This window comes from Nomascus leucogenys, chromosome 19 (genome assembly GCF_006542625.1).
Source record: "Nomascus leucogenys isolate Asia chromosome 19, Asia_NLE_v1, whole genome shotgun sequence".
NCBI lineage: Eukaryota > Metazoa > Chordata > Mammalia > Primates > Hylobatidae > Nomascus > Nomascus leucogenys.
The window spans coordinates 38,870,125-38,894,731 of record NC_044399.1 but is presented as its reverse complement, the minus strand read 5'-3'; the positions used below and the strand labels follow the sequence as shown (position 1 = coordinate 38,894,731).

Here is a 24,607-nt window from a genome sequence, read left to right as displayed (position 1 = left end):
ACTGGGCACAGTGCTACCCTGAACACAGTGCTACCCTGAACAAAACTGGGTCCTGTGGGCAAGGGAGAAGCTGGGAGCTGATATTAGGTGGAGATGAGCAGTCTGAGCATGGTGCTCCACAGGGCGTGGCGGTTCGGGCGCCCCTCATCCTTCTGGGGGAGTTCACACTGCATTCATTGATCCCTGGTGTCCGGGGCACTCATCTGTCATTACCCCTTGCCCCTGTCCAGCCCTTTGTCCTTTTCTGTGATGGCCTGAGTTGCTAAGCCAACAGTCACGTCCCTGGAAAGAAAGCTCTCTATCTTTCCAGCGTCGGGCACAGTCTCCTTCTCATAGTTGGTGCATATAGGTCAGAGTTTAAGGTGCCTTGCCTTCCCCATCCCTCCCTTCTGGTGGCTCCCCAGGGAACAGGCCTTAAGGATAGGTAAGGGGTTTGGCCCATTGGCAGAAATCTACCTTTGCCATTAGGTGCAGGCTCTGCCTTTTTCCCTAGGCCCCTGCTTGGTAATTCACACCCAGGTCCCTTTCAGTTTGCAATGTCAGGAATACTCCAGGATTACCTGTTGTGATTGAGGGGTTGAGCTGAGGGGATAAACTAGTTCATGTCTGTGCCCTGTGGGCCTGGTGACCTTCAGACAAACACATGGAGTGTGTGTTTGAACTGGGACACAGGCCGTGTTGATGAAGTGTCTGGTCTGTGAGCAACACCACATCTGTGGCTCCTGACACCTGGGCCAGCACTCCCCTCAGCCTCCAGCAGAAGCACCAAGCAGCAGGGCTGCTGTGTCACGGACGCTCAGACCTGCTATCTGTTGCTTTGCCTTTCCTAGCCCTTGGTCAGGTGTCTGTGTGGACACATCTGTTCCCCCAACTTGTGTGGGTTCCTGAAAATTATGGACCCCTGCCGCTTACGACCGTTGTCCTTAGAGTCCAACAGTGCCTGGCATCGGGAAGAGGTTTGGTTGGTGAATGACTGGATGATGGGTAGAAGTTCTTTGTTGCCCTTATTCAATTGCTTCAGGCACAGGGGAGTTAGGGGGTAAAGTGGGTGTCTTTCTTTCTCATGATTTAGTCCTGTTGGTCCCCACAGCCCCTAAGGACTACTGGTACTAACAGCACATGAGATACTGGGGGGTTGTATCAATTGAGGCAGGAAGGAAAACTTGAAAGGCAGATCAAGACAGATCATTTACTGACTTTTCAAATAATTGCTTTCTGAAGAGCAGTGTTTTGACTCACCTTGGCTTTATAGGTGGAAGCTGTATTAGGCTATTAGGTCAGGGGAATGCCTTCTTCTTCAGTTCTGCTGCATCTCACAACCTCTGTGGCGCATGAAATGGCCTAGCAGTTGTTGCTGAGAAAACTCGGGCCCTTGGCCATCATTCACCCTGGCCCAGCTCAAGCTCTGCATTTCCCAGGAAGCATCATGGGTGCTTTTAACCCATATTTGACCACATAGTCTTCTTTCCCTGACTGCTCGTGCTTAGTACTGGAGCAGTGGGAACAGGTGATTTATGTGATTTATCTAAGGTGGGTGCTTAGTTGCACAGAGGAGCTAACTCATCAGTGTTTCCATACAGGGTCTCCTGCGCCCACTGCTGCACCAGCCAAAGGCAGTCAGTCATACTCTTAGACAAGTGAGCTCGTTTTGTCTCAGCCTGGGGTTGAATCTCTCATCTACAGTCTGTTGTCAGGTCCTCAGACTGCATTCCCAGTGGAGCTTAGGGAAGGGCAGGAGGCTCTGAGTTCCCAGCTGTGGCCGTTCTCACCCCTGGCCTCCTTGGGAACGTCTCCACTTGTGGTCTGGGTTAGACTTGTTTGTTTGTGTTTGAAGTTCCCCGACTCCGAGTTTGACGTCAAGGCAGGATTGCTGGTGGGAGGCTTGGCCGGGAGGTTGTCTCTACACAAATGTAAAATCCTGGCAGCTTCCCCAGGAGAGTGCGGGTATGGGCCGGGCCGGGAGAGGGCTGCTGTTGCGAAATGCCCAGCTCAAGGATTCAGGTCACTTGTACCTTCTCCTCTCCTTGCCCCACTTTCCCTGTGTGCCTCTCCTGCTCTGCCCTGTGCCCATGAATGTCAGCGCCCGTGGGTGCCCTTGAGGGCTGGGCAGTGCCGGGAGCCAAGGGCTGCCTCTGGTGCCCTCGGAGCTGGGTGCTATGGTCACTGCGTGCCTGTGCGTGGAACTGTCAGCTGCATCACAATCTCCAGAGGCCTCCTTACATTCTCAGAAATCATTTTGCAACAAGTTGGCCATGGCAGCCAGGCTAGACTACTTAGCTGGCTGGGTTGGTGGGAAGTCCCCAGAAATGCACTCCAGCTTTGGGAAGGAAGTGGAAGATGTAAGGGGAGCTTCCCTGAGGCATGGACAGAACAGGTCAATAGTGGAGGAGGAGCAGCAGCTTCAGGGACCACTGGAGTGAAGGCTGGAGTAAGTTGCCAGGGCTTTGGTGGCATCGTGAAGTTCGGGATGGTGTAGTCAGGGACTTGGCAGGAGCAAAGACTGCTGTGGGCACCATGTAAGAGTCTGGTGCTGCCTACTGAGGAGGAAGGAGTCAGGGTCTTGTGGGTGCTGGTGAGCTGGAAGCTGGTCCACAACTGCATCTGCCACAGGAGGACTAAATAAAACAAGAGGCAAGTGATGGATGAGTGGAGTGGCTGTCCAGTTGCTTCCTGTCACTCTGTAAAGCATGCTAGGATCTTCTTAAAAGGGATGGCCTCAGGTTATAGGCAGGATGATGGCTAGTTTTAATGAATTTAATGCTGGCTTAGAGCCAGGGGTGGGGTACAGCCCAGAGGGTAGGTTATTGCAAGTCAGGACCAGAGGTGGTGGCCCAGTTGGGTGGCTGGATACATTTAGAGGGTGTGGGCAAGCCTGTGGCTCTTATTCACAGGATTCACTGCCTGGAACAGTCTAGGCGTGGCTAGATTTTGGGCTTTGGATCGCAAAAGAGGTAGACCCTGCCCATTGCCATCCTGCTTGTACCAGTCAAGACAGCTCAGGGTGTGGGTTGCAGGAGTCATTATTTTGAGAGGTGCATAGAGAGCATTAGATTGAGGTTGGAATCCCTTCTTTAACCACAGGATTCAAGAAAGTTACAAAGGCTGGTGCCTTGGTTTCTTCATTGTAAGATGGGAATGATGAAGTATACCTTTAAGTCTTGTGGGTTTCACATGCGTGGTTTCATGATTTGTGAGTGACGGTAAAGGATGAGCAGTGACTTGTCATTTGGCTGAGGCTGGACTCAATGGCAGGCATGCAGGTGAGCATCCCTGAGCCAGTGAGTGAGCCCAGTGTGCTGCCCAGCACCCACATCCCAATGTAGCTTTGTTTTTCTTTACTAAATGTTGAATACACAGTACATCCCATCAGAAGTCTGGAAGGGTCTGTAGTGTTTTCAGTTACACATGACTGTATTTTGTGGAGGGAATGATGTGCTTTAGGGATATTGCCAGCTTTGGGGTTGTGTGTGAAGATTGGGACATCAGTCACCCTTGTGCTATCAAGGATCTACTCTAATTCCTAGCCTCTGGAATTTTCATTGACAATCCAGGTAGAGGAAGTGATATGGTACCATACATAAGGAAAAGATCGTTAACACTACTAGGTTGACAAATGAGTATTGACATGATTCTGTAACTGAGGGAGCCTGCTACTATACATGGGAAACTGGTGTCCGTGTTCGCCTGTGCCTCGGATTCATTTGCTCATTTATATGTTAACATCTGTGACATCTGTCACAACAGATTTAACCCCCTGCCCTGCTTCTGAGACATGAAGACCTGGGCCACTGAGAGGGTCCTGTGGCAGCCAACGACCAAAGTCAGGGTTAGGGTGACAACCTGTAATAGGCCTTGGCATCTGGCTGCTAACATAGCCAAGATCATGGGTTTGAGAGTTGCCCACAGAAGAGCCCTCCCCATCTCAGGCCCTGCAATTTTAGGGTGGAGCTGACTTTGTTTGCAAAGTCAGTTGTCTGGAAAGAGGTGTTTTTTGCAAAGGTGCAAAAAAGCCTGGGTGGGGTATAATCCAAACGGCACCTGCCAAAAGTCTTCATGCTCCTCCTTTTCGAGGTCATTCTGCAGGCTGCACAGGAGTAACACTAACAGAGTTCTATTTAGTGAGCACTTTATATGTTCCGGACATTGGACTAAACACTTTGCATACATGAGTCTGCAGCAAATTCTCAGCAGTGCTATGGGACATGTATTATATTTTCTCTGTTTTACAGAGAATGAGACTAAGATGATGTGATCTAGATCCTGCCACACAGCTGATGTGTGATGGTGCGAGGGGTAGAGCCTCCTGGCTGCTAAACCCAAGCTTCTCGCAAGGGGGATGGGACCACTAACTAATGGTAGGCATGGCCTCTGACCAGTCAGAACAGTTGCTGGTGGTAAACAGGAGACATGGGTCATCTGCCTGTCACTGCTGCACTTCCAGCCAGTCCAGCACAATGGCTGGCCCGTCCCTGTCCACACACCCTGTGGAAGCCCGTGGGAGCTTTCTGTCTAGACTACCATTTTAGCTGGTGCTAAATGGTCTCGCTTTTAGAGGCAAGGCAGCTATTGCTCCAGCTCCACTGTGGCAGCCTCCAAGGGATGGTTGGTTCTGTGGCCGCAGAGGAACCCAGCCTCCCAAATCAGACTGGCCCACGGGTGGGTTGCCTGGGACAGCCATGACACACCATGGAGGATGGGTCCAGGACCCATGCTATAGGGCACCAGCTATGGAGAGGCAGGTTGGGGCGCAGTGTAAAGGAAGGATGACAAGGAAAGGACCTGCAGGGTAGGGGTGTGAGGCCTCCGTGTTCCTGGGGGTCCCTGCAGTTCTGGGGGCTGTGTCCTTTACCTGAAGAAGTCTCTTTCCTCAGTGGCATGTGCTTCTCCTTGGCACAGTATCTGCTCAACCAGGCCCACTCTCTCCAGGGATGTCTGACGAGCCTCACCACCATCCAAGTGATACTCGTGGAGCCTCCATTTGGGAGGCCTGTGCCAGAGTCATACCAGAGCAGCTGGGGTGGCAGATGACACTGAGGCTGATCAGGATGCCAGGTTACGGGTGCAGATGTTCCTTTGGGCAAGTGGAGCCGATGTCATTTCATTCCCGTCACATCCTCTGGTGCTGAGGTTGGAGGTGAGCACTCAAAGGAGGATAGGATTGGGTTCCCTGGAGTCAGCTGGGTGGGTACAGGTCTTGGCCCTCTAGCCTTTAGAAGAAATATATCTGATTCTCAGGTTCCTCCAGCATTGTCCTGAAGTCAAGACCAGATTTCAGGGTCTTCCTTAGTCCCATCTCTGACACGGGCAGATTCCCACCCATATCTTCTGTATTGCCTAGGGAGGCAATAAGAGAGAACCTGAGGGCTTCGCCTGAGAGGAACACCACCCATGTCCGCCGCCGCCGCAAGAGTGTTCTCTGTGTTCCATACATTTTGCTGAGCATTTTGCATTCATCTTTTTCTCATGTAAGCCTTCACAACAGCCTTTTGAGGTAGATCAACCCCATTTTACAGGTAGGGAAAGTGAGGCTCACAGGTTAGATCCCATGGCTATGTTCACCCAAGGGAGTGGTGTCAAGGGACTTTAGGGCTAGAGATGTCCTTCATGGAGCCGCACCGACTCCTAGGTATGGCTGGAATAACCAGTGGTAGAATAATAGGACCCGTGGTTTGTTTTTTGCTTGTTCCAAGCACTTTGTATACAGCAACTCACTTGGCCTCAACCTCCATAAAATGATACTCTTTTTCTTGGTGGTAAGACTGAAGCTGAGCCAAGGGGGATTTCCCCAATCTTTGATTTTTAGATGTTAGAGCTGGGTTTAGAGCTGAGCTCCTTCAGCCCCAGATACTTAGTGAGCGCCTGCTGTAGTATCGGTAGCACCCACCAACTGTTTGTGGCTGACCTGATACTGTTCTCTTTCTGTAAGTCAGACTCTGGTCAGGGCTGGGGTGGGCCCATAGTACATTCTTGAAGCAAAAGAATATTGGGGCGCGAGAGATGTTGGTTCCAGCCCAGGGCCTCCCCTGTGGCCAGAGACCTAATGACTCTTTCCTTCTTGCTGCTGGTCCCATCCCTGAAACCCCAGGTGCTTGTCTATTCCGGCAAATTTATATCTTGCGGTTTTGTGGTTAAGAGAAAATGACGCTACCAATGAAAGGTCCCCTTTTAGGCCCCCAGGGCTGGGCTGGCAGGCCCCACTGTGGTTTGTCTGGGAAAGTAGCCCCTTGGCGCTTCTGTGACTGCAACCAACTTTCCAAGAAGTGAGAGCAGCTTCATTTCACTCTGACGGGAGTGGCTGCCTGCAGGCCACCTCCATCCTTTGTCAACCAGAGAAGTTTTGCTCCATCAGCAGAACCCAAATCTGCAGAGGTTGTTTCTTGACAAGTTCTGGGAGATAGCAGCTGCAGGACACCAGACCTGCCAGTAGCTGGGTTGTGTTGCACTGCATGTCTTCCCTTTTCCTTGTCTCAGGCACAGCTAGCCAGGTTTATGGGTTATCTGGGTGCAGAGAAGAATCACTTCAAGTTCTGTGCAGTGCTACCCATGGGCCTGCTTTGGGCTGTCTAGCGGGGATCTCTACCGGCCTTTAAAAAAAGAAACCACTTGCTCCTCTTCTAGGGAAGCTGCCCTGGCTTTTGAGATGTTCAGACCCGTCTCATCACTTGCCCAGTTGGTGTTTGTTTTTCGCTGCCATTTGATAAACTTTGTGTGCAATGTGTTGTGTGTTTGTGTGTTCATCCTTTCAACAAAGGTTTTAAAATAGCAGACCAGGCCAGGTGTGGTGGCTCATGCCTTTAATCCCAGCACTTTGGGGAGCTAACACAAGAGGATCACTTGAGCCTAGGAGTTAGAGACCAGCCTGGGCAGCATGACAAGACCCCATCACTATTATGAAAAAAGAAAAAAAGCAGCCCATGTGCTGGGTGCTGTGCTGGCTCCTGAGGTCTGTTGGTGACCAAGAACACCAGCTGGACCCCACCTCCCAGAGTTTCCAGCCTGAAGAGGGAAGCGGACAAGCGTGAAAAATCAGAACTGCGATATGTGATCTGGGCAGGGGGCTGGAGGGCTTGAGGAAGGCTTCCTGGAGGAAGTGGTGTCTGAGCTGATCCTTGTAGGCGGAGAGTCACTGGGAAGAGCTTGCTTAGCAGGGGACCCAGTGCCTCAAAGCTGAAAAGGGCAGGTAGGTTGTGGGGAGGCTGGACTGGGGAAGGCCCAAACGCTGGCTCAGGCTAAGGCCAGGTGGGCTCATCTCGATGTTGCCTGTGGTGGCCAAAGTCTTGTGCAAATGGCATATGTTATGAATCACTCCCAGACGCAGGACCCTTGAAAGCCATGTGCCAATGACAGAAGGGCTCTAGTGCTGCTGCCTTTAGCGCCAGCAGCCCGACCTCTCCAGTTAATGTGGAAAAGAGTGGTTTTGAGTTTGCACAGCTGTTTGATTTATAGTCCTGTCTCTGGTTAGCCCTTTGAACTGGTGGTTTCAGAGCCGCGTGGAATGGAGGGAAGGGCTGGCTGTGAGAAACATAGAGATAAGAACCCCACATTTTCTTCCTCTGGCACTCCTGAGCACATGTTATGTGCCAGGTGCTGTAGTAGGAACTGGGGATATGAGGGAAATACGGTCCCTGCCCTGATGTGTAATTATAGAGGGATCTAACCTAGTCTTTTGGAGGTCTCCCTGCTGTAGTTGAATATGAGCTAGGTATCATCATTCCTGTTTACAGGTGGGTGAACTGAGACTCAGAAAAATTAATTATCTTCCTTGGGGCAGTGCAGCCTAGTATATGGTGGATTTGAACCCAGATGTGTTCAACTCAGAAGCCTGGGAGCTTGTGTCTATTGGGGGAGACCAAGGCAGAAGCTGTTAACTGTAATATGATAGTAACTCCATGATCGGGGCTCTGAAAGAGTCACACACGACACACCAGGAAGGGGAGAGGCGGACTCTGACTTGGCCTGGGTAGGAAACTCCAACAGGTATTGGAGGAATAGCTGCTGGGTGAGTGTGTGCCTGGTGGGCAGGGCCAGGGGCTATGGAATGGAGCTGGGGAGCTGGGGGAAGTTGGGGCCCTGGTTTTGGAATTTGCCTCTGGTCTCACTGGGCGGGATGGATCAGAGTGGGGTAAGCCAGGAGAGGGCACGTGAGTGCCTCCACTTAGACCTGTAGGATCAAAGCTCACTTGTGTGTCTACGGTTGTGAGCTTCATGCTCTGTAAGTGCTCCCCAGGGCTTAGGTTCCATAATAGGACAGCAAGTAGACTCAGAGTCCTGAGCCTCAGCAGTGTGTTTGATTAGCAGGGTCTGCTCTGGGCGCCTGAGGGGCATGGGGTGCAGGAATGTCAGGGGATCAGCCTCTGGGTCTGTGGTTTCACCAGACATCAAAACTGTGCAGTTGAGAGTGTGGAATTATTTTGATTCTGACTCAGTGCTCCCTCTCCAGCAGTTGTCTGCACTTGCCACTGAGCCCCTAGCACCCTGAAGGGAGCAGGGGCCATGGGAGAGGGGTAAGTAACCCCAAGGGGGTTGAATCTGGCTCTGTCAGATTGTTGGTGAGCCTGGGGCCAAACTAGTTTTCTGGGGGAAATTTCAAAAACGCTGATGTGGCAGCAGTGGTTTCACTATTATGGGTCTCATTTTCATGCTCACGTCTCTCTAGCCACAGGAGTTCTTGACCTGGGGTCTGTGGATAGAATTCAGGGTGTCCACCCATGAACGTAGATGGGGAAGAAAATTGCACTTTTATTTTTATTAACCTTAACTGGAATTTAGCATGTCGTTCCACTTGGTTGTAGGCAATGAGGCACAGTTATCTCAGCAAACACCTGTGACTCGGTCACCAGTAGGAATCACAGTTGTGGAGCGATCTGAAAAAGCAGTTTACACTTGTCACAACTTTAAAGTTATGGCAGTTATTAGATGCACTGTTGGATGTTTAATACTTTAATAAAGAAGCTTTTATGATTCTATCACAGGTTTGGTTTTTTTTTTTTTTTTTTTGAGACAGAGTCTTGCTCTGTCACCCAGGCTGAAGTGCAATCAGACAAGGGATACTCAGCCTGTATCTCAATATATTTTTCTTTTTTTCTTTTTATTTGAGGCGATCACCAAGGCTGGCAGGCTGGGGTGCAGTGGCACGATCTTCACTTACTGCAACCTCTGCCTCCTGGGTTCAAGTGATTCTCCTGCCTCAGCCTCCCGAGTAGCTGGGATTACAGGCGTGTGCCACCATGCCTGGCTACTTTTTGTATTTTTAGTAGAGACAGCATTTCACCATATTGGCCGGGCTGGTCTCGAACCTCTGACTTTAGGTGATCCACCTGCCTTGGCGTCCCAAAGTGCTGGGATTACAGGCGTGAGCCACCATGACTGGCCGTCTATCACAGTTTTCAGTAATTTGATAAATGTGTTTAAATAGAATTGATTTCCTTTGTAATTCTAAGTGTGTCGTTTTATACATTTCAAAGCATTGTTCTGTCCAGGTGCGATGGCTCACACCTGTAATCCCAGGACTTTGAGAAGCTGAGATGGGAGGATTGCTTGAGCCCAGGAGTTCAAGACCAGCCTAGGCAACACAGCGAGACCCCATCTCAAAAAAAAAAAAAAAAAAAAAAAAAAGATAAAAAAATAAATAAATGAAAGTATTGTTCTTTGAAAGAGATCATGGGCCTCCCTAGACTTCCAAAAGGGTCTGTGGCCCCAAACTGGTTATAAGCTTTTATTCTAATTGGAAATTTGGAGCCTTTCTAGATATATGAAATTAAAAATTATTAATTCATCATTTTTTTTCTTTGTAAAATATTGTGACTGTTAACAAGAGTCCTTGCTCTTTAGAAAAATGTACTAAGGTCCTGGTGCAGTGATCCTAAGTGTTTTGTTTTATACTCAGATCAAGTGATCTGCCCACCTTAGCATCCCAAAGTGCTGGCTCACGCCTGTAATCCCAACACTTTGGGAGGCGGAAGTGGGCAGATCATCTGAGGTCAGAAGTTGGAGACCAGCCTGGCCAACATGGCGAAAACTCATCTCTACTAAAAATACTAAAATTAGCCCTTTATGGTGGCATGCGCCTATAGTTCCAACTACTTGGGAGGCTGAGGCACAAGAATCACTTGAACCCAGGAGGCGGAGGTTGCAGTGAGCCAAGATCATGCCACTGCACCGCAGCCTGCCAGCCTTGGTGACCATCTCAAAAAAAAGAAAAAAAAGAAAAATATACTGAGATACAGGCTGAGTATCCCTTGTTTGAAATGCTTGAAGTCCAAAGTGTTTTGGATTTTTGATTTTGTAGAATTCTGGAATATTCGTATTATACTTAATGGCTAAGCATCCCAAACCCAAAAGTTCAAAATCCAAAATGCTCCAGTGAGCATTTCTTTGGAGCATCATGTCAGTGCTCAAATTGTTTTAGATTTTGGAGAGGTTCAGATTCTGGGTCTTTGGAAGCGTTTCGGATTTTGGGTTTTTGGATTCAAAATGCACAACCTATATTTACAGATGAAAGGAAAAGGAATGAATTAACACCAAAACCATGAGGGACAGCAGGGTTGAGAAGTGTCTCCAGAAGGCAGGTTCCTGTAAGAGACTGTGAAGGTGGTACTTATTTTGGGGGGATGCTTGGAAGTCACCATTAGGAGGCCACCAGAGTCTTAGCAACATTTCAGGAGCTCTCCCTGGGACCCTGGGTCACTTGGCCATAGCCAAGCCAGGCAGCTCCCTGGTCTTCTGGCGGTGAGCTCGTTTCCATCTGTCGAGCCTAACTGGCCTCTGTTTGGAATGCGAGTCCCTTATTTTTCATCAGACCTGGGCCATGCCCTCCTTGTGCTTCTCTGTATCCCATGTTCCCCAGTCCAGTGCTGGGCACCCAGTCAGAGCCGAGTGTTTGTCAGGTTGACCCAAGTCAGGCTGTCCTTGTGTAAGCTTATCTTATTTGAAGTTTTAGCCATTTGCGAGTCTTTTGAAAGCTTTGGACAATAACTCTAGAAAATACACAGACTTGCATATCTGAAATTTGCATACATTTCAGGGTGTGGATCCCTGAAAGCCTACTGGGAATCTGAGTCCAGGACCCTGGCCAATATTGCTGCTGCTCAGTGGTCATGGCTACACTTGCGGTACTCACTGTGTGCCAAACGCCTCATTTCTTCTGTCTCTCTGAGAGTCAGCTTCTATTATCCCCATTTTTCTGGAGGACAAGATGGAGGCCTTTGACAAGATGGAGACTTTTATAGGGGGTTAAGTAACTTGTCCAAGGTCACGGAGCTAGGGTGTGACTGAGCCCTTGGATCCCAACCCAGGCAGTTGGATTCTTCCCTGGAAGCATCCTAGGCGGGAGGTTACCCATTGTCCTCAAACCAGCAGGTCTTCCATATTAGCAATTACCAACTCCCTGACCCCACCCTGGCAGGAAAGCCTTCTTTTTTTCCCGAGACAGGGTCTTGTTCGCCGGTGTGATGATGGCTCACTGCAGCCTTGACCTCCTGGGCTCAAGCAATCCTCCCACCTTAGCCTCCCAAGTAGCTAGGACTACAGGCATGTGCCACCATACTCGGCTAATTATTGTATTTCTGGTAGAGACAGGGTTTTGCCATGTTGGCCTGGCTGGTAGGAAGGCTGCCTTATATTTAACCCAGCTGTCTGTTCTGCCCAGTGTTGCCCATGATGCTCATGTCCTGAGGTGGGCAGTGTCAGCCGCCTTGGGTAGGGCAGGGGCCTCATGGGTGGCCACCAGCCTCTGCCTGTTCTCCTAGACCCTTCTCCACCCTTTCCCCTCCCCTGCAAACAGCAGAGAGGAGAGCCAGCCCCTTCCCTCATCACATTGCTTGTGTCTGCCTGAGCTCCTCTGTAGTGTGCTTGGGCCTGCCATATGGTTGGGCCACAGATGAACACAGGCTTTTCTTTTTCGGACTTTTCTGCAGGCGAAGCTGGTCCGTTACATTTGTAAGCAGAGGCAGTGCAAGCTGAGCGTGGCTCCCGGTGAGAGGACCCCAGAGCTCAACAGCTACCCCCGCTTCAGCGACTGGCTGTACACTTTCAACGTGAGGCCGGAGGTGGTGCAGGTATGCAAGCTGGGGCTCAGCACAGGGATAGGCATGAGGGGCCAAGCAGAGGGAACACACACAAACCCGAGGGCTAGCTTCCCCGTGGCTAAGACTAAGGGTTGATGCTCTCTACTCTTGAGAAGGAGGATGGGGAGGGACAGCAGCAGCCAGGAGGGATCCAGGGTACATATGGCTCCAACGAGTGCCCTGGATGCTATTGCCTGATGAACTAGGGCAGCCCCACGCTGGGCATTGATTTGTTCATCATACTTACAACAGCCAACATATCTGGAAGCATTGGCTGTGTGGCAGACACTGTGTTAAACGTTTCTGTGTTTTGTAAGACAGATAATCTCACTTCTCATGATCTCCTATAAGGAAATTACTATCATTGTTGCCATTTTATACTTGAAATTAAAGCACAGAATGGTTAAGTTGTTTAAAATCACACAGCTAGTAAATGATAGCTTGGAATTTGGAAATAAGAGTCTGAATTTAGTTTAGTCTTCTGACTGCTACAATATGCTGTCTTCCTTCCATTGTTCTCTCTTCCTGCCTGTGCAACCTACCCACCTGCCAGCCAGCCAACTAACCAACCAGCGTACCCGGAGTGTGTACTGTGCCAGGTGCCAGGGGTGCAGGTCAGCTCTCATGGAGTGCAGATTAGTCCTACTTGGCAGGCATGGTTCACCCAGTCAGATCTCATAAATCCCCTACTTCTATCCTAAAATTAAAAATATTGGCTTTTGCTGCTGTGTAGAAAGTAGCATGAATTCATTATATATAGATACTTTGGAAACAGAGAAGGAAAGAAATCACATACATACTCCTAACACTCAGAAAATCTATGATCATTAAGGTCTTTTTTTTTTCCTTCCTCTCCCCAATATGGAAATCTTTTAAAAATTTCTATCTGGACTGTCCTGTAAGGTAGTCACAAGCCTCATGATTATCAAGCACTTAGAACATGGCTAGTCCAAATTAAAATGTGCTATAACTTATTTCCTTGCTCTTACCTGTGTGGGCAAGGCCCTGTAGCTCTCCCCCAAGGCACACTGCAGACCCGCCTGCCTCTCTCCCTCCCTACCTCCAGCACCATGGTCCAGGCCGCTGTCACCTCCTGTAGAATCTCTGCAGCGGCACCTCGCCCCTTGCATTCCATTTTCCACCCAGCAGCCAGGGTGCTCACCTAGAAAGGTGACTTAGATCCCATCCTTTTTCAGTGCTTCCTGTTTCCTTCAGGATAAATGCCAGATGCCTTCCTTGATCTGGCCTCTCTTGCCTCTGCTTGCTCACCTTCTCCTTTGCTCAGTAGACTCTAACCTTTGCACTCGCTCCCCCGTTCCCTGGAGTGCTCTGCCCATGACTCATCCCGTGAATATTTTTCTGGTGTTGAGTGTTGTCACCACCTCCAGGCAGTCGTCCCTGGCGATGTGATCTAAAGATCACCCCCTGCCCATCATTCTCGCCTGCGCACCTGAGTTTATTTTCTCAATGACACCGACCACTTTCTGGAGTGACCTAACTGATTTGTTGTCTGTGGTCTGTCTGCTCCCCCTGGGATGCGAGCACCATGAGACACGGCCTTGCTGTTTGGGTTTGTTTGCCACAAAATCCCCATTGAGTATTGGGCCCAATATGGCAGTTGCTTGGTTGCAACAGATATAAAAATAAATACCTATTTATTTACTGAATAAGTAGATTTCATCATGACATGGTAGATGTTTCCAATAGCCCAGGGTTTGGCCCCAAGTGGGTGGTGACACAGGTTACTCTTAGCTCTGGCTTTCAGTTAAGCCCTGCAAGAGAGGCCAGTGTAGGGATCATAGCCCCAAAGAACCCCCTTCCCAGCTATGCCTGCTGCTGTGAGTCACCTCCATGAGTCACCTGCCATGAGCCCTGGGAGAGTTAGTGCCCCCAGGGGAGATGGCCCTCTCCAGGAAGGCTAAGGCAAGTGCCCCAAAGATTTCTTGGATGCAGTAGCACTCACCTCTTCCCATGCCAACGTCCTTTTCATTCATGAAGGGCTTGTGCTGCCAGGAGCCCAAGCAGCCCTTTCCTGGGAGGCCTCTGCTGTCTGGTTATTGAGCTGCACTGGTGGCCACAGTGGGGTCCTGGGGCCCCTGAGAGCCTCTGGGTTCTTTTGCCTCAAAGTTGACACAGAGCACATCTGGCGTCTCATGGTGGGTACACTGATGTGTTACTTAGTTAACCCAACACCCTACTTAATAGAGACCATTTTCCCCATCTCACAGTTGAGGAAGCTGGCACTCAATGGGTATAGAAACTCACCAGGGTCCTAGAGCCACAGAGGAGCAGAGCCGGGTGCCCCTCCACACCTGACTGTGAGTCCTCGGTCTCAACCACTTCTCTCTCCTTCTTCTTGGAATGCCTGGATTCAGGCACCTGGCCAAGCCCTTTCACCTTCCAAAGCTTCAGTCTCCTCCTTTTGTGAAATGGGAATAACCCATGTGCTGCTTGCTGGCACAGGCAGTTGTGAAAGTCAAGTGCGGGGGTGGAGGAGGAAAAATTAACAATTTCCCACCTCTCTCTTACCCTCAGCTGCTGTTAATCCCAGGTGAGAGCCAGACCCAGCAGAGGCAGCTAGAGAGGCCTGCACAGAGGGCAGCTCTCAACAGCCTCCTGGGGAGTGAAGGAAGGCTGGGAATGGCTGACTAGAGGCAGTTTTCTGAATCGAGAGACAGCGGGAGTCAGCCCAGAGCTTAGGACAGAGAGGGCAGCACACCAGCCTGACAGAGCTGGGCCAAGTGTTCTCCTTCCGTCCCCCCAATTGGTACCAAGGGTGTCCTCACCAGCAGGGCCGGGAGGAAGTGAGGCTGGAGTGGATGGGGGCAGAAGGAGGGCAGACTGGGCTGCAGGAGCTTGCTGGAGGTACCTGGGCCTGGCAGCTTTCTTCCTGGGCTTTAAGAACCACAAGGAACCATTAGCTGCTGTCATTCCATCTTCCCTAGACTCTCCAGAAACCCCTTCTCAGGATTTCTTTTTTTCTTCCTCCCAAATCTCATGTCAGTTCCTGGGCTGTAGCCAGAGTATTCTAAAGCCTAGAAAGAAAAGGCTATTTCCTTTAGTAAACCCAGCTTCAGCTCCTACAGACTGGGGAGAGGGCTACCTTGGTTCAGTTCTACCTCTGGGAGTTTCTCCTTGTACATGTGTGGAAGCCTAGTGATGGGGGAACCCTGAGTTAGAGCAGCTTTCCAGGGCTTGGGCTGCAAGGGCTGGCCCCAGGGGTGTGGGTCTATTTTATTCTGTTTCTTAACCCAGACAGTTCTTTGGACTCTGGATACCCATTGCTGCCCCTGACCCCTGCCCTGGCCCTGATGGATTCTGTGTGCTTTCAGTGGGAATTGGCTCTATAAGTTCTGCCCGTCAAAAATAGGTGCAGTATTCAGAAGCCAAAGTTCCAAACAGCATTAAAAACCCATGTCTGTCAGAGAATCTTTTGACTTCTTAACCCATTTATGCTGGAGGTTGCAGTTTTTGGAATTTTTGCAGTCAGACCTTGGCAATGACCTTGAGCAGTAGGATATAAATAACTCCCATGTGCTTAGCATTCCAACAATGGAACACTAGGCATAAGTGGGTTGTCATCTAAAACAGGGAACCCATCCTCCAGGCCACTGACAGGTACCAGTCCACTTGGCCTCTTAGGAACTGGGCCACCCAGCAGGAGGAACGTGTTTACAGCTGCCCCCCATTCCCATTACCGCCTGAGCTCCGCCAGCTGTCGGATCAGCAGCGGCATTAGATTCTCACAGGAGCACAAACCCTGTTGTGAACTGCACACGCGAGGGATCTAGGTTATGTGCTCCTTGTGAGAATCTAATGCCTGAAGATCTGTCACTGTCTCCCATCATCCCCAGATTGGACTGTCTAGTTGCAGGAAAACAAGCTGAGGGCTCTCACTGATTCTACATTATGGTGAGTTGTATAATTATTTCATTATATATTATAATGTTATAGAAATAAAGTACGTGATAAATGTAATGCACTTTAATCCTCTGGAAACCATCCCCCACTCCCTGTCCCTGGAAAAATTATCTTCCATGAAACCAGTTCCTGGTGCCAAAAAGTTTGGGACCACTCTTCTAAACCATTGTTTATTTTCTTAAATAAACTTTTTACTTCGGAATAATTTTAGATTTACAGAAAAGTTGCAGGGATGTACAGAGAGTTCTCGTATGTACCCCTCACCCAGTTTCCCCATCATTAACGTTGTTGTGACCAGGGTGCCTTTGTCAAAACTGAGGAAAGACACTGGTATATTACTATGAACCCAACTCCAGACTATTTAGGTTTCACCAGTTTTTCCTTTACTGTCCTCTCTCTTCTCTAGGATCAATCCAGGGCACCACATGGTTTACATTATTTTGATTTATCATGTCTCCCCAGTTTCCTCTGCTCTGTGACAGTTTCTCAGTCTTTCCTTATTTTTCATGACCTTGACACTACTTTGTTTTTTGGAAGTGAGCCCTCCCTTAGGATTGGGGGTATGGGGGGTAGGTGGGTTAAGTTCCATCTCCTCTGGCAGTATATCTACACAGATTATTTGGAACTTTTCTGTAGGAAAGAATTGTCTTTTCTCCTCCATTTATTTATTTATTCAGTCATTTATATCAGTATAGGCTCATGTCTTTTTCTTTTACACTTTGGGTTCTAATCCAATACTACATGATTTATTTTGTTTCTCAAGTTCTTCCAGCTTTGGCCATTGGGAGTTCTTGCAGGTTTGTTCCTGCATCCTGTGACATGCCCCATCCTTCAGTTTTGTTTGGGGGGTGTGTGTGTGTGTGTGTGTAGCACTTCCTTTGCTTTCTGACACTACAGTATGCTTCAGCTCCCTCTGTTTTTTACTAACCCCACTTCTAAGAAGAATCAGTTATTTCCCCAGGGAGCCTGGTGAGTCATTCGCTCTGCTTTGTTTTGATTTTATTATTTTTATTTTTTAAAACTGTGGTGAAATACATATAACATAATTTACCATTTTAATCATTTCTAAGTTTACAGTTCAGTGACATTAAACACATTCACATTGTTTTGTGACTGTCACCACTGGAACGTTTTCATCTTCTCAAAGGAACCATTGGTTTTATTAGGAGAGGTATGTTTATTGTAGGGGGTAAAATGAAACAAAGGAGATAAAGTGAAAGAAAATTGCTGCATCCCATTTCCCTGAAGCCTGCTCATCTTTCTGGACATTTTCTAGCCCTCACATTCCTTTGCGTGTTGTCTCTTTTGTACACATGAGATCAGGCTAGACATTTGGTTCAGGAACCTGCTCTTTCCCCTTAATGACCTATATTTCCATGGTTACAAACACTGCTACCAAGAACATCTTTGTGCACCTGTGTATTTCTACAGGGAAAAAACCCTAGAAGTGAACTTGCTAGGCTGAATTTTAATGAATGTTGTCAAAGTGTCTTTTAAAATACAATAAAAGCAGTCTTTTTCTTCAACGGTTATTTATTTATTTATGTATTTTGAGACAGGGTCTTGCTCTGTTGCCCAGGCTGGAGTGCAGGGTGCAATCCCGGTTCATTGCAGCCTCAATGTCCTGGGCTCAAGCCATCCTCCCGCCTTACCTCCCAAGTAGCTGGGGACAGCAGATGTGTGCACCACCACATCTGGCTATATATATATATATATATATATAAACTTATATATATTTATAATACATATAAATTTTATATATTTAAATTAAATATATATATTTAATTTTTTTGTAGACACAGGATCTCTCTATGTAGCCCCAGGCTGATCTTGAACTCCTGGGCTCAAGTGATGCTCCTGCCTCAGCCTCCCAAAATCCTGGGATTATAGACGTGAGCCACCATGCCTGGCCTGCTCAACTTTTTAATGAGACTGTGTACCTGGACCAGACAGTAAACTGCACATATACCTTTTCTAAACTTGTACTTGGCTGGGCGGTAGTTAAGACCCCCAGCTCATCCCTGTTCCTCTCCCTGTATGTTTCCTAAGAAATTGCGTAGGGCCATGCCCACAGAAGAAGACTCAGAGTCAGAGGAGGGAGCAGGGTCCCTGGGTGTGTTGAATGGTCAGTGTGGTGCAGGGCCCAGATTCCAGCCTGCCCTAGTCCTGCCTCAGGAATCCCTCTGGGGTGCCCAGGTCTTTGTGGATCAGTGTGGCCTCTGCTTTGTCCAGACTGGCCTGGTGCCTTGCAGGCTAGAAGCAAAGTTGTATTTTCTCCCTGGCTGTCCTGACTTAGTGCCTTAGCCCTCCTGTTGTTTAGGAAGCTAGAGAGCCCCCAAAGGGCCAACAGGACAACTTGGCTCACACGAAGGAGGAGGAGTGCCAAGGTCCTGCCAGTGCCCCCATGGGACAGCCCAATCCAGGTCTGCAGGGAAAGGGACTTCCGTTTGTCAAGCTTCAGGAGGGACCTAAAACCCAGCAAGATCTCCAGAAACCTGGCCCAGGGGGTGGGGATAGGTCCTTGGGGGTTTCTTTGGGGCAGCTGGTCTGGCTTGGAGGATATTAGAGCTGGACCCCTCTCTGCCTGACCCTGAAGTTTGGCCTGGAGAGAAGTCTCCTCCAGGTAGTTCAGACTGCAGAGATTGGCACCCTGAAGGAATAGTTCCCCGTACATGTGAGAGAGGTTGGATCAAAAGACACCACCAGCATCAGGAGGGGTCCTGGAGGGGATAGAGGAGGCCAGGAAGTCATGGCATCTGTCCCCTCTTTCCAGGCAGGAATTAGACATAGCACGCTCACTTGGCTGCGGGTGTCCACTGTGGTGGGCACTGCAGGGAGGTAACCCTGCCTCCCAGAACCACTGTCCAGTGGAAGCAGGATGGACCTGCATCGCCGTGGCCATGGTTGACCCAGGCAGGACCTGAGATCCTATGGGTGTCTAGAATGGGCCTATCTGCCTTTTACACAATGTGAGATCTTGGGCAAGTGACTTCATCTCTCTGGGCCTCAGTTTATCCATACGAGAAATGACAGATTAAGTGACCTTTTAAGTCCTTTCCTCAGATGGCTGCTGCTTCTGGACAGTAAAGGAGCCTAGAGTAGGAGGAGTTCTGTCAGGTGAGGTTGTTCGGAGAGACCATATGGAGCGGCACCTTCCCCTGAACCCTCCAGATGGTGGCTTTGCTTTGCCTCTCAGACGTGTCTGCTCTCCCGTAAGTTGTATACCATGCTCTTTCCGAGGTATTTCATCATGTGCTTTTCCTACTGGCTGCTATGTAATGTTTGTGTGCAGCAGTTAGATCTCTGCCGCACAGATCTTGGGGCGATGTTTTTACTCCTGTACTCTGTGCCCCTGAGTCAGGCTTTTCTCCCATGGATTTTGGGCAAAGCTTCCTTGTGTGTCTTCACCCATTTTTTTTCCTTTAGTCCACACAAGATGTGATCAGCTATCCATTGTTACTGAGAGATGAGAGTTTTAAATTTTTCAACACCAAACAAGTACAGAAGTGTTAGAAAGCAAGCAAAGGCCCTCCTCCTCTTCCACTTCGCGGGGGTAACACCTTGTTAACAGGTCGATGGGTGCACCTGCCAGACCTCTTCATGCATTTTACAGTCACTTAAAATGACGTGCAAATGTACTCCCTTCTCTCTTTTTTTTTGTTTGCTGAAATGGGATCATATGATAGATATCATTTTGCAGGTTTTCAGTCTTAACGTCATCTGTGTTATCCATAAAAATTCATGTTATCCTTCTTTAACAGTAGAGTAGTAAGAGATACAGTTTCTTCAAGGTATGATATGAATGCCTGTGTCTGAGGGATACCCACCTGCTCACATACACGTGCACACAGTGACATCAGGCAACTTGGTGGTTCAGGTGACTCAGCACCTGAATGAAGATGAGAGCCCGTGCCCAGAAGAGGCCGGGTGCCCAGCTGTAACGCCTGGCACATGGGAGGCCCTGGCAAATACTTACTGGGTGAAGGAATGTACCAAAGCCACTGCAGGATAGAGGTCAGGGATGCCAGACTTGAAAACAGGACTCTTTCAATATTTGTCTATCTGTCTGTCTTTCTGTCTGTTTTTTGTTTGTTTGTTTGTTTGTTTGCTTTGGAAGGGAACAAAATCCATGAAGCCTGTCTGTTTCCTTTTGCTAACCTGGTAGTGCTGAAGGACCCCAGCATCTGTGCAGTCAGTGCCTGAAGATGATCTGCCCAGGGCTGCCCCCGAGGCCTCCTGGGGGAACTTTGTGTGGTGGGATTTGTCCCTTCAGTCGCCTCGAATTCTCTGCTGACCTTGACTGTTCATGGCTTCATGACTAGGACTTTGATTTTTCCCTTAGGAAAACACATACATGGATTGTTTATGTGTGCAGCCGTCTGTGTGTGTAATCACCTCCTTCCTTTTCCATATTACTTTCCTAGGGGCCATCCCTGCAGGGTTATCTAAATACCATTTCAGCTTTTGTCTTTTGGTTGGATAGTGTTTGTGGTCTTAAAGTTTCCAGGAAATAATGCCTTTTCTACTAGAGGAAGAGAGGGGATAGACGTGGATGTGGTCACACAGCACGGCAGCTGCATTTCCAGGTTCCTGGTGTGGCTGAGGTGGCCCTGCGTGGGTTTCTTTCTGTTCCCACCTGAGTCAGATGCTAGCCCTCTGTGGCTCCGAGCCTGCTGCGGCGCTGCATGCCTGACCTTTGGTTCCTCGTCTCTTCCCTGTCTGTAGATGTTGGAGACAGAACTTGGGCGATGCCTCTATGTGTTTGCCCAACCATTAGACCTTCATCTAGAGCAGTGCTGTTCAAAACGTTCTGTATTGTCCATTCAGTGTGGCAGCCCTTAGCCATATGTGGCTCGGGGACACTTGAAATGTGTATAGTGCAACTGAGAAACTGAAATTCACGTTTTATTTTATTGTAATTAATTTTAATTTGAATAGACATCTGGCTATGACTGCATTGACCAGGGCCCTGTGGTGAGAGCTGGGCTGCTGAAGACACCTTCCTCTGCCCAGGAGTGCACAGACTGGGGTGAAACAGGAAGTAAGAGCCCCAGATGCCCTGATGGCTCCGGGATGGGATCTGTTGGAACCAGTGGGCCGACTCATCCTGGGTAGTCAGGGAAAGATCGTGTCCGGGAAGGCAAGAGCACACCAGGTGAAGGGAAGAATATCTGCAGAGACCCTGAGGATGAGGAAATCAGAGCGCTCATGAAGTGCGTGAGGAGGAGTCTGTGAGGAGGCTGGCGGGAGCCGGGGTGGATTCCTGCAGCTCTCGCTGTGTGCAGTGTAGGAGTTGGGGCTCCTCTTGGGGGATATTGGAAGCGTGTGTGAGAGAAGGGGAGGGATTCCAAATGAACATTAGAATTGTTCAAAGGAAAATAAAACTCCTGGCCGGGCGTGGTGGCTCACGCTTGTAATCCCAGCACTTTGGGAGGCCGAGGCGGGCGGATCACGAGGTCAGGAGATCGAGACCACGGTGAAACCCCGTCTCTACTAAAAAAATACAAAAAATTAGCCGGGCGCAGTGGCGGGCGCCTGTAGTCCCAGCTACTCAGAGAGGCTGAGGCAGGCGAATGGCGTGAACCCAGGAGGCGGAGCTTGCAGTGAGCCGAGATCGCGCCACTGCACTCCAGCCTGGGCGACAGAGCGAAACTCTGTCTCAAAAAAAATAAATAAATAAATAAATAAAAAATAAATAAATAAAAAATAAAAGAAAATAAAACTCCTAGCGAGAAGGCTGCATTCACATGGAGATGGGCTGAGAGTGACGGGGTGAGGAGCGCTGCCTCCCACGTGGCCGGAGGGTGGAAGGGCCGGGGATAGGAAATGAGATGGGAGGGAGCTGAGAGGCAGGGCCCCGCCCCGCTCCCGGTCATTTGGATTTGCACACTAGGGCTGTTTCCAGCTGCCGCCTGTCCCGCAGGTTACATCTAAAAGTCACAGCTTCATGTTCTGGCTGCAGCTGGGGAAATGATTTCAGAGCCTGCTGGCATGGAGCCATTTTTTTTTTTCTTTAGCAATTTCCCGGTTGGAAGTTGTTGAAAGGAAGTGGCAAGCGCTGCCTGAGCGGTTCTAGCTGGGAGAGGTGGGTGCTGCAGAGTCTGGGATTCCAGGGTGAAAGCCACAGGTTCCCCTGAATAAGCTCTTACTGCTGGTGGTTCCTGAACTGAAGATGCAGGCGGATCTGGTAAGGGGATTTTTGTTGTGATCCTGGCTGGACATGTTTCTCTTTCCCCTCTCCTCTATCCTTGCGTTCCCGTGTTTAAGATGAGGCCTTCTCCCAGAGATGGGGGAGAAAGCTACCTGATTCCTGCCACCATTTTGGTTTCCCAGTGGCTGGAGGTGGCCGGAGCTCTGTGTGGACACCAGGAATGTAGGCTGTATGAGGCAGTAGGATATGTGAGACCTAACCAGGAAAGCGAACCCGTGTTTGGTTCCTGGGGTGCAGCGCGAGTCGGCATGACTATGGCCCTCATTCCTAGCTTCTGCTTCCCACCCCTCCTCCTGTCGGCCCCATACTGTCTTTGAGAGCCAGAGGCCCAGCTGTTCTTACAACCTTGCTCTCTGGCAACTGGGAGCCTCCCCAGGAAGCAGCACACACCCTAACCCAGCCTCCTGGAGGGATCTGTGCCGATGTGTCAGCCCAGCAGCACAGGGCTGCCTTGGTACCAGCCCAGTGGGGGCTGGGCCACACAGCTCTCCACTTAGGATGGGGAAATGGCGGCAAGTGGTGGACTGGCATGCCTGTATCACCCAGCCAGTCAGGAGAGGAGCTGAAGTTAGAGCATGGAAGGAAGGGGCAAGCTACAAGGCCAGCATTGTATAGATGTCATCCTGTTTCATCCTTATCCCTGGGACAGGAGAGAGGGGGATCTGATGATCCCCTGCAAGCTGATGGCAGGGTGAAGATTCAAACCCAGGTCCTTGTACTTTCTTCTCATACCCAATTTTGTCATCTAATATCTTACCAGAATAGCACAGTCTGGGGCTACTGTATGATATGTAGTTGTGTAAATGAATTGACTGCCTGCCTTTGTGTGTGTGCGTATGTGTGCATGTGTGTCTCTCTCTTCCCCCCTCATTTCTTCTTTCCTTCACATTCACTCGTTACTCATATGCACCCATTGATCACTTACCTTTTGCCTGGTACCTTGATTAATGATGAGCAAAATAGTCTGTCCTGGATACTTACAGCTAGTGTGATGCACACGTCTGCAAATAACTAGGGTGCATAGCTGACTGGTGGCCCCAAGGAGGGGGGAAGGGATGAAGCGTGGTCAGGTACAGAGCTGAGGTCCTACTTCCATTCAGTTATTTATTCACTCCCTGAGTGTGTATTTAGCACTTGTTGTGTGCTCGGCACTGTTCTAGCCACTGAACATGAGTTCCTGTCCTTCTGAAACTGGCAGACATTACTTTCTCCAACAGATGAAGTCATTAATTTTTCTGATCTTGAGCCAAAGGTACCCACTTTTCAGGGTGGGGGTTCCCCTGGTTTCATGAAATCTGAAAAATCATGAGCATGAATGTCCTGCTTGGTCCTGTACTGCTTGGTGTGTGTTTGTTTGTCTGTTGTTTGTTTGGCAGGGTCTCGCTCTGTCACCCAGGCTGGGGTACAGTGACGCAATCTTGGCTCACTGCAACCTCCACCTCCCAGGTTCAAGTGATTCTCCTGCCTCAGCCTCCTGAGTAGCTGAGATCACAGGCACATGCCACCACACCCGGCTAGTTTTTGTATTTTTAGTAGAGAAGGGTTTTTTCCATGTTGGCCAGGCTAGTCTTGAACTCCAGTCCTCAAGTGATCTGCCCGCCGTGGCCTCTCAAAGTGCTGGGATTACAGGCATGAGCCACCAGGCCCGGCCTTGCTTGGTGTTTTTGATCAATCCTTTGGATTTCTGGGCTGCCCAGTCCAGTGAAAACTGACTAGACTAGAAGCACCATGTTGGCAGGGACCTGGCTATTTCGTTCACAGCTCTATCCCCAGTGCCTGGCATGTAGTGGGTGTTCTTGTTGAATGATTGGATTCAAATAACATTATCCAAAGGATTTTGGTCTCTTGGGCCAGGGCATCTCAGGAGCTCTCACCTGGGCCAGTGAAGGTTGCATTACAAGGATCTCTGGGGAGGGTGAGGATGAGGTGGCTGCTGGTGGCCTGCTGAATCCCAGAGCTCCCAAGCTGCCTCAGGCTTCTGTTGGCCACAGAACTTGAGCAGGACTGTGTGTCTGTAGCCCTGCCATGAGATGGCTTTGGTGTAGTATGTGCCTGAGCCCCCTCTGGGGACTACCTGGCTCCTGAGTGGTCAGCTTGTGTGTTCCCTCCTCCTCCTAGGACCACCTCAAAGGCAAGATTGCTCTAGAACGGATCTGACTATGGCCAGATATCATTGGGAAACATTTATGTCAACACTGTACTGTTTTAAATATTATAAAGCAGCAATCTCGTATTACCCTTCTTTAAAAAAAATAGCACATAAATTTCAGTGGCCCCTGCTCCTAGCTATGTACCTTTGGGGGAGGCCACAGGATTGGGAAACAAAATTGTTTGAGTGTCACCTCTGGAAGTAAATGGCCTTGGAGGCAGACAACATTTTGACAAAATCCTTCCTTTGCCACTTGCCAGC

General features: G+C 49.4%; 1 protein-coding gene across 7 annotated transcripts in view; it reads left to right on the top strand.

The window, feature by feature from the left end:
• KSR1 (kinase suppressor of ras 1) overlaps nucleotides 1-24,607 on the top strand; it is a 171,891-nt gene that overhangs the window by 83,045 nt on the left and 64,239 nt on the right. For 5 of the 7 annotated variants that reach the window (XM_030799409.1, XM_030799413.1, XM_030799408.1 and 2 more), the window contains exon 2: nucleotides 11,916-12,056. The exons of 1 other annotated variant lie outside the window; for it this stretch is intronic. In XM_030799409.1, coding sequence (XP_030655269.1) covers nucleotides 11,916-12,056 — 141 coding nt within the window. Of the gene's footprint in view, nucleotides 1-11,915; nucleotides 12,057-22,087; nucleotides 22,174-24,607 lie in introns of those variants that run through there. One more of the 7 variants, XM_030799414.1, reaches the window with a different exon arrangement.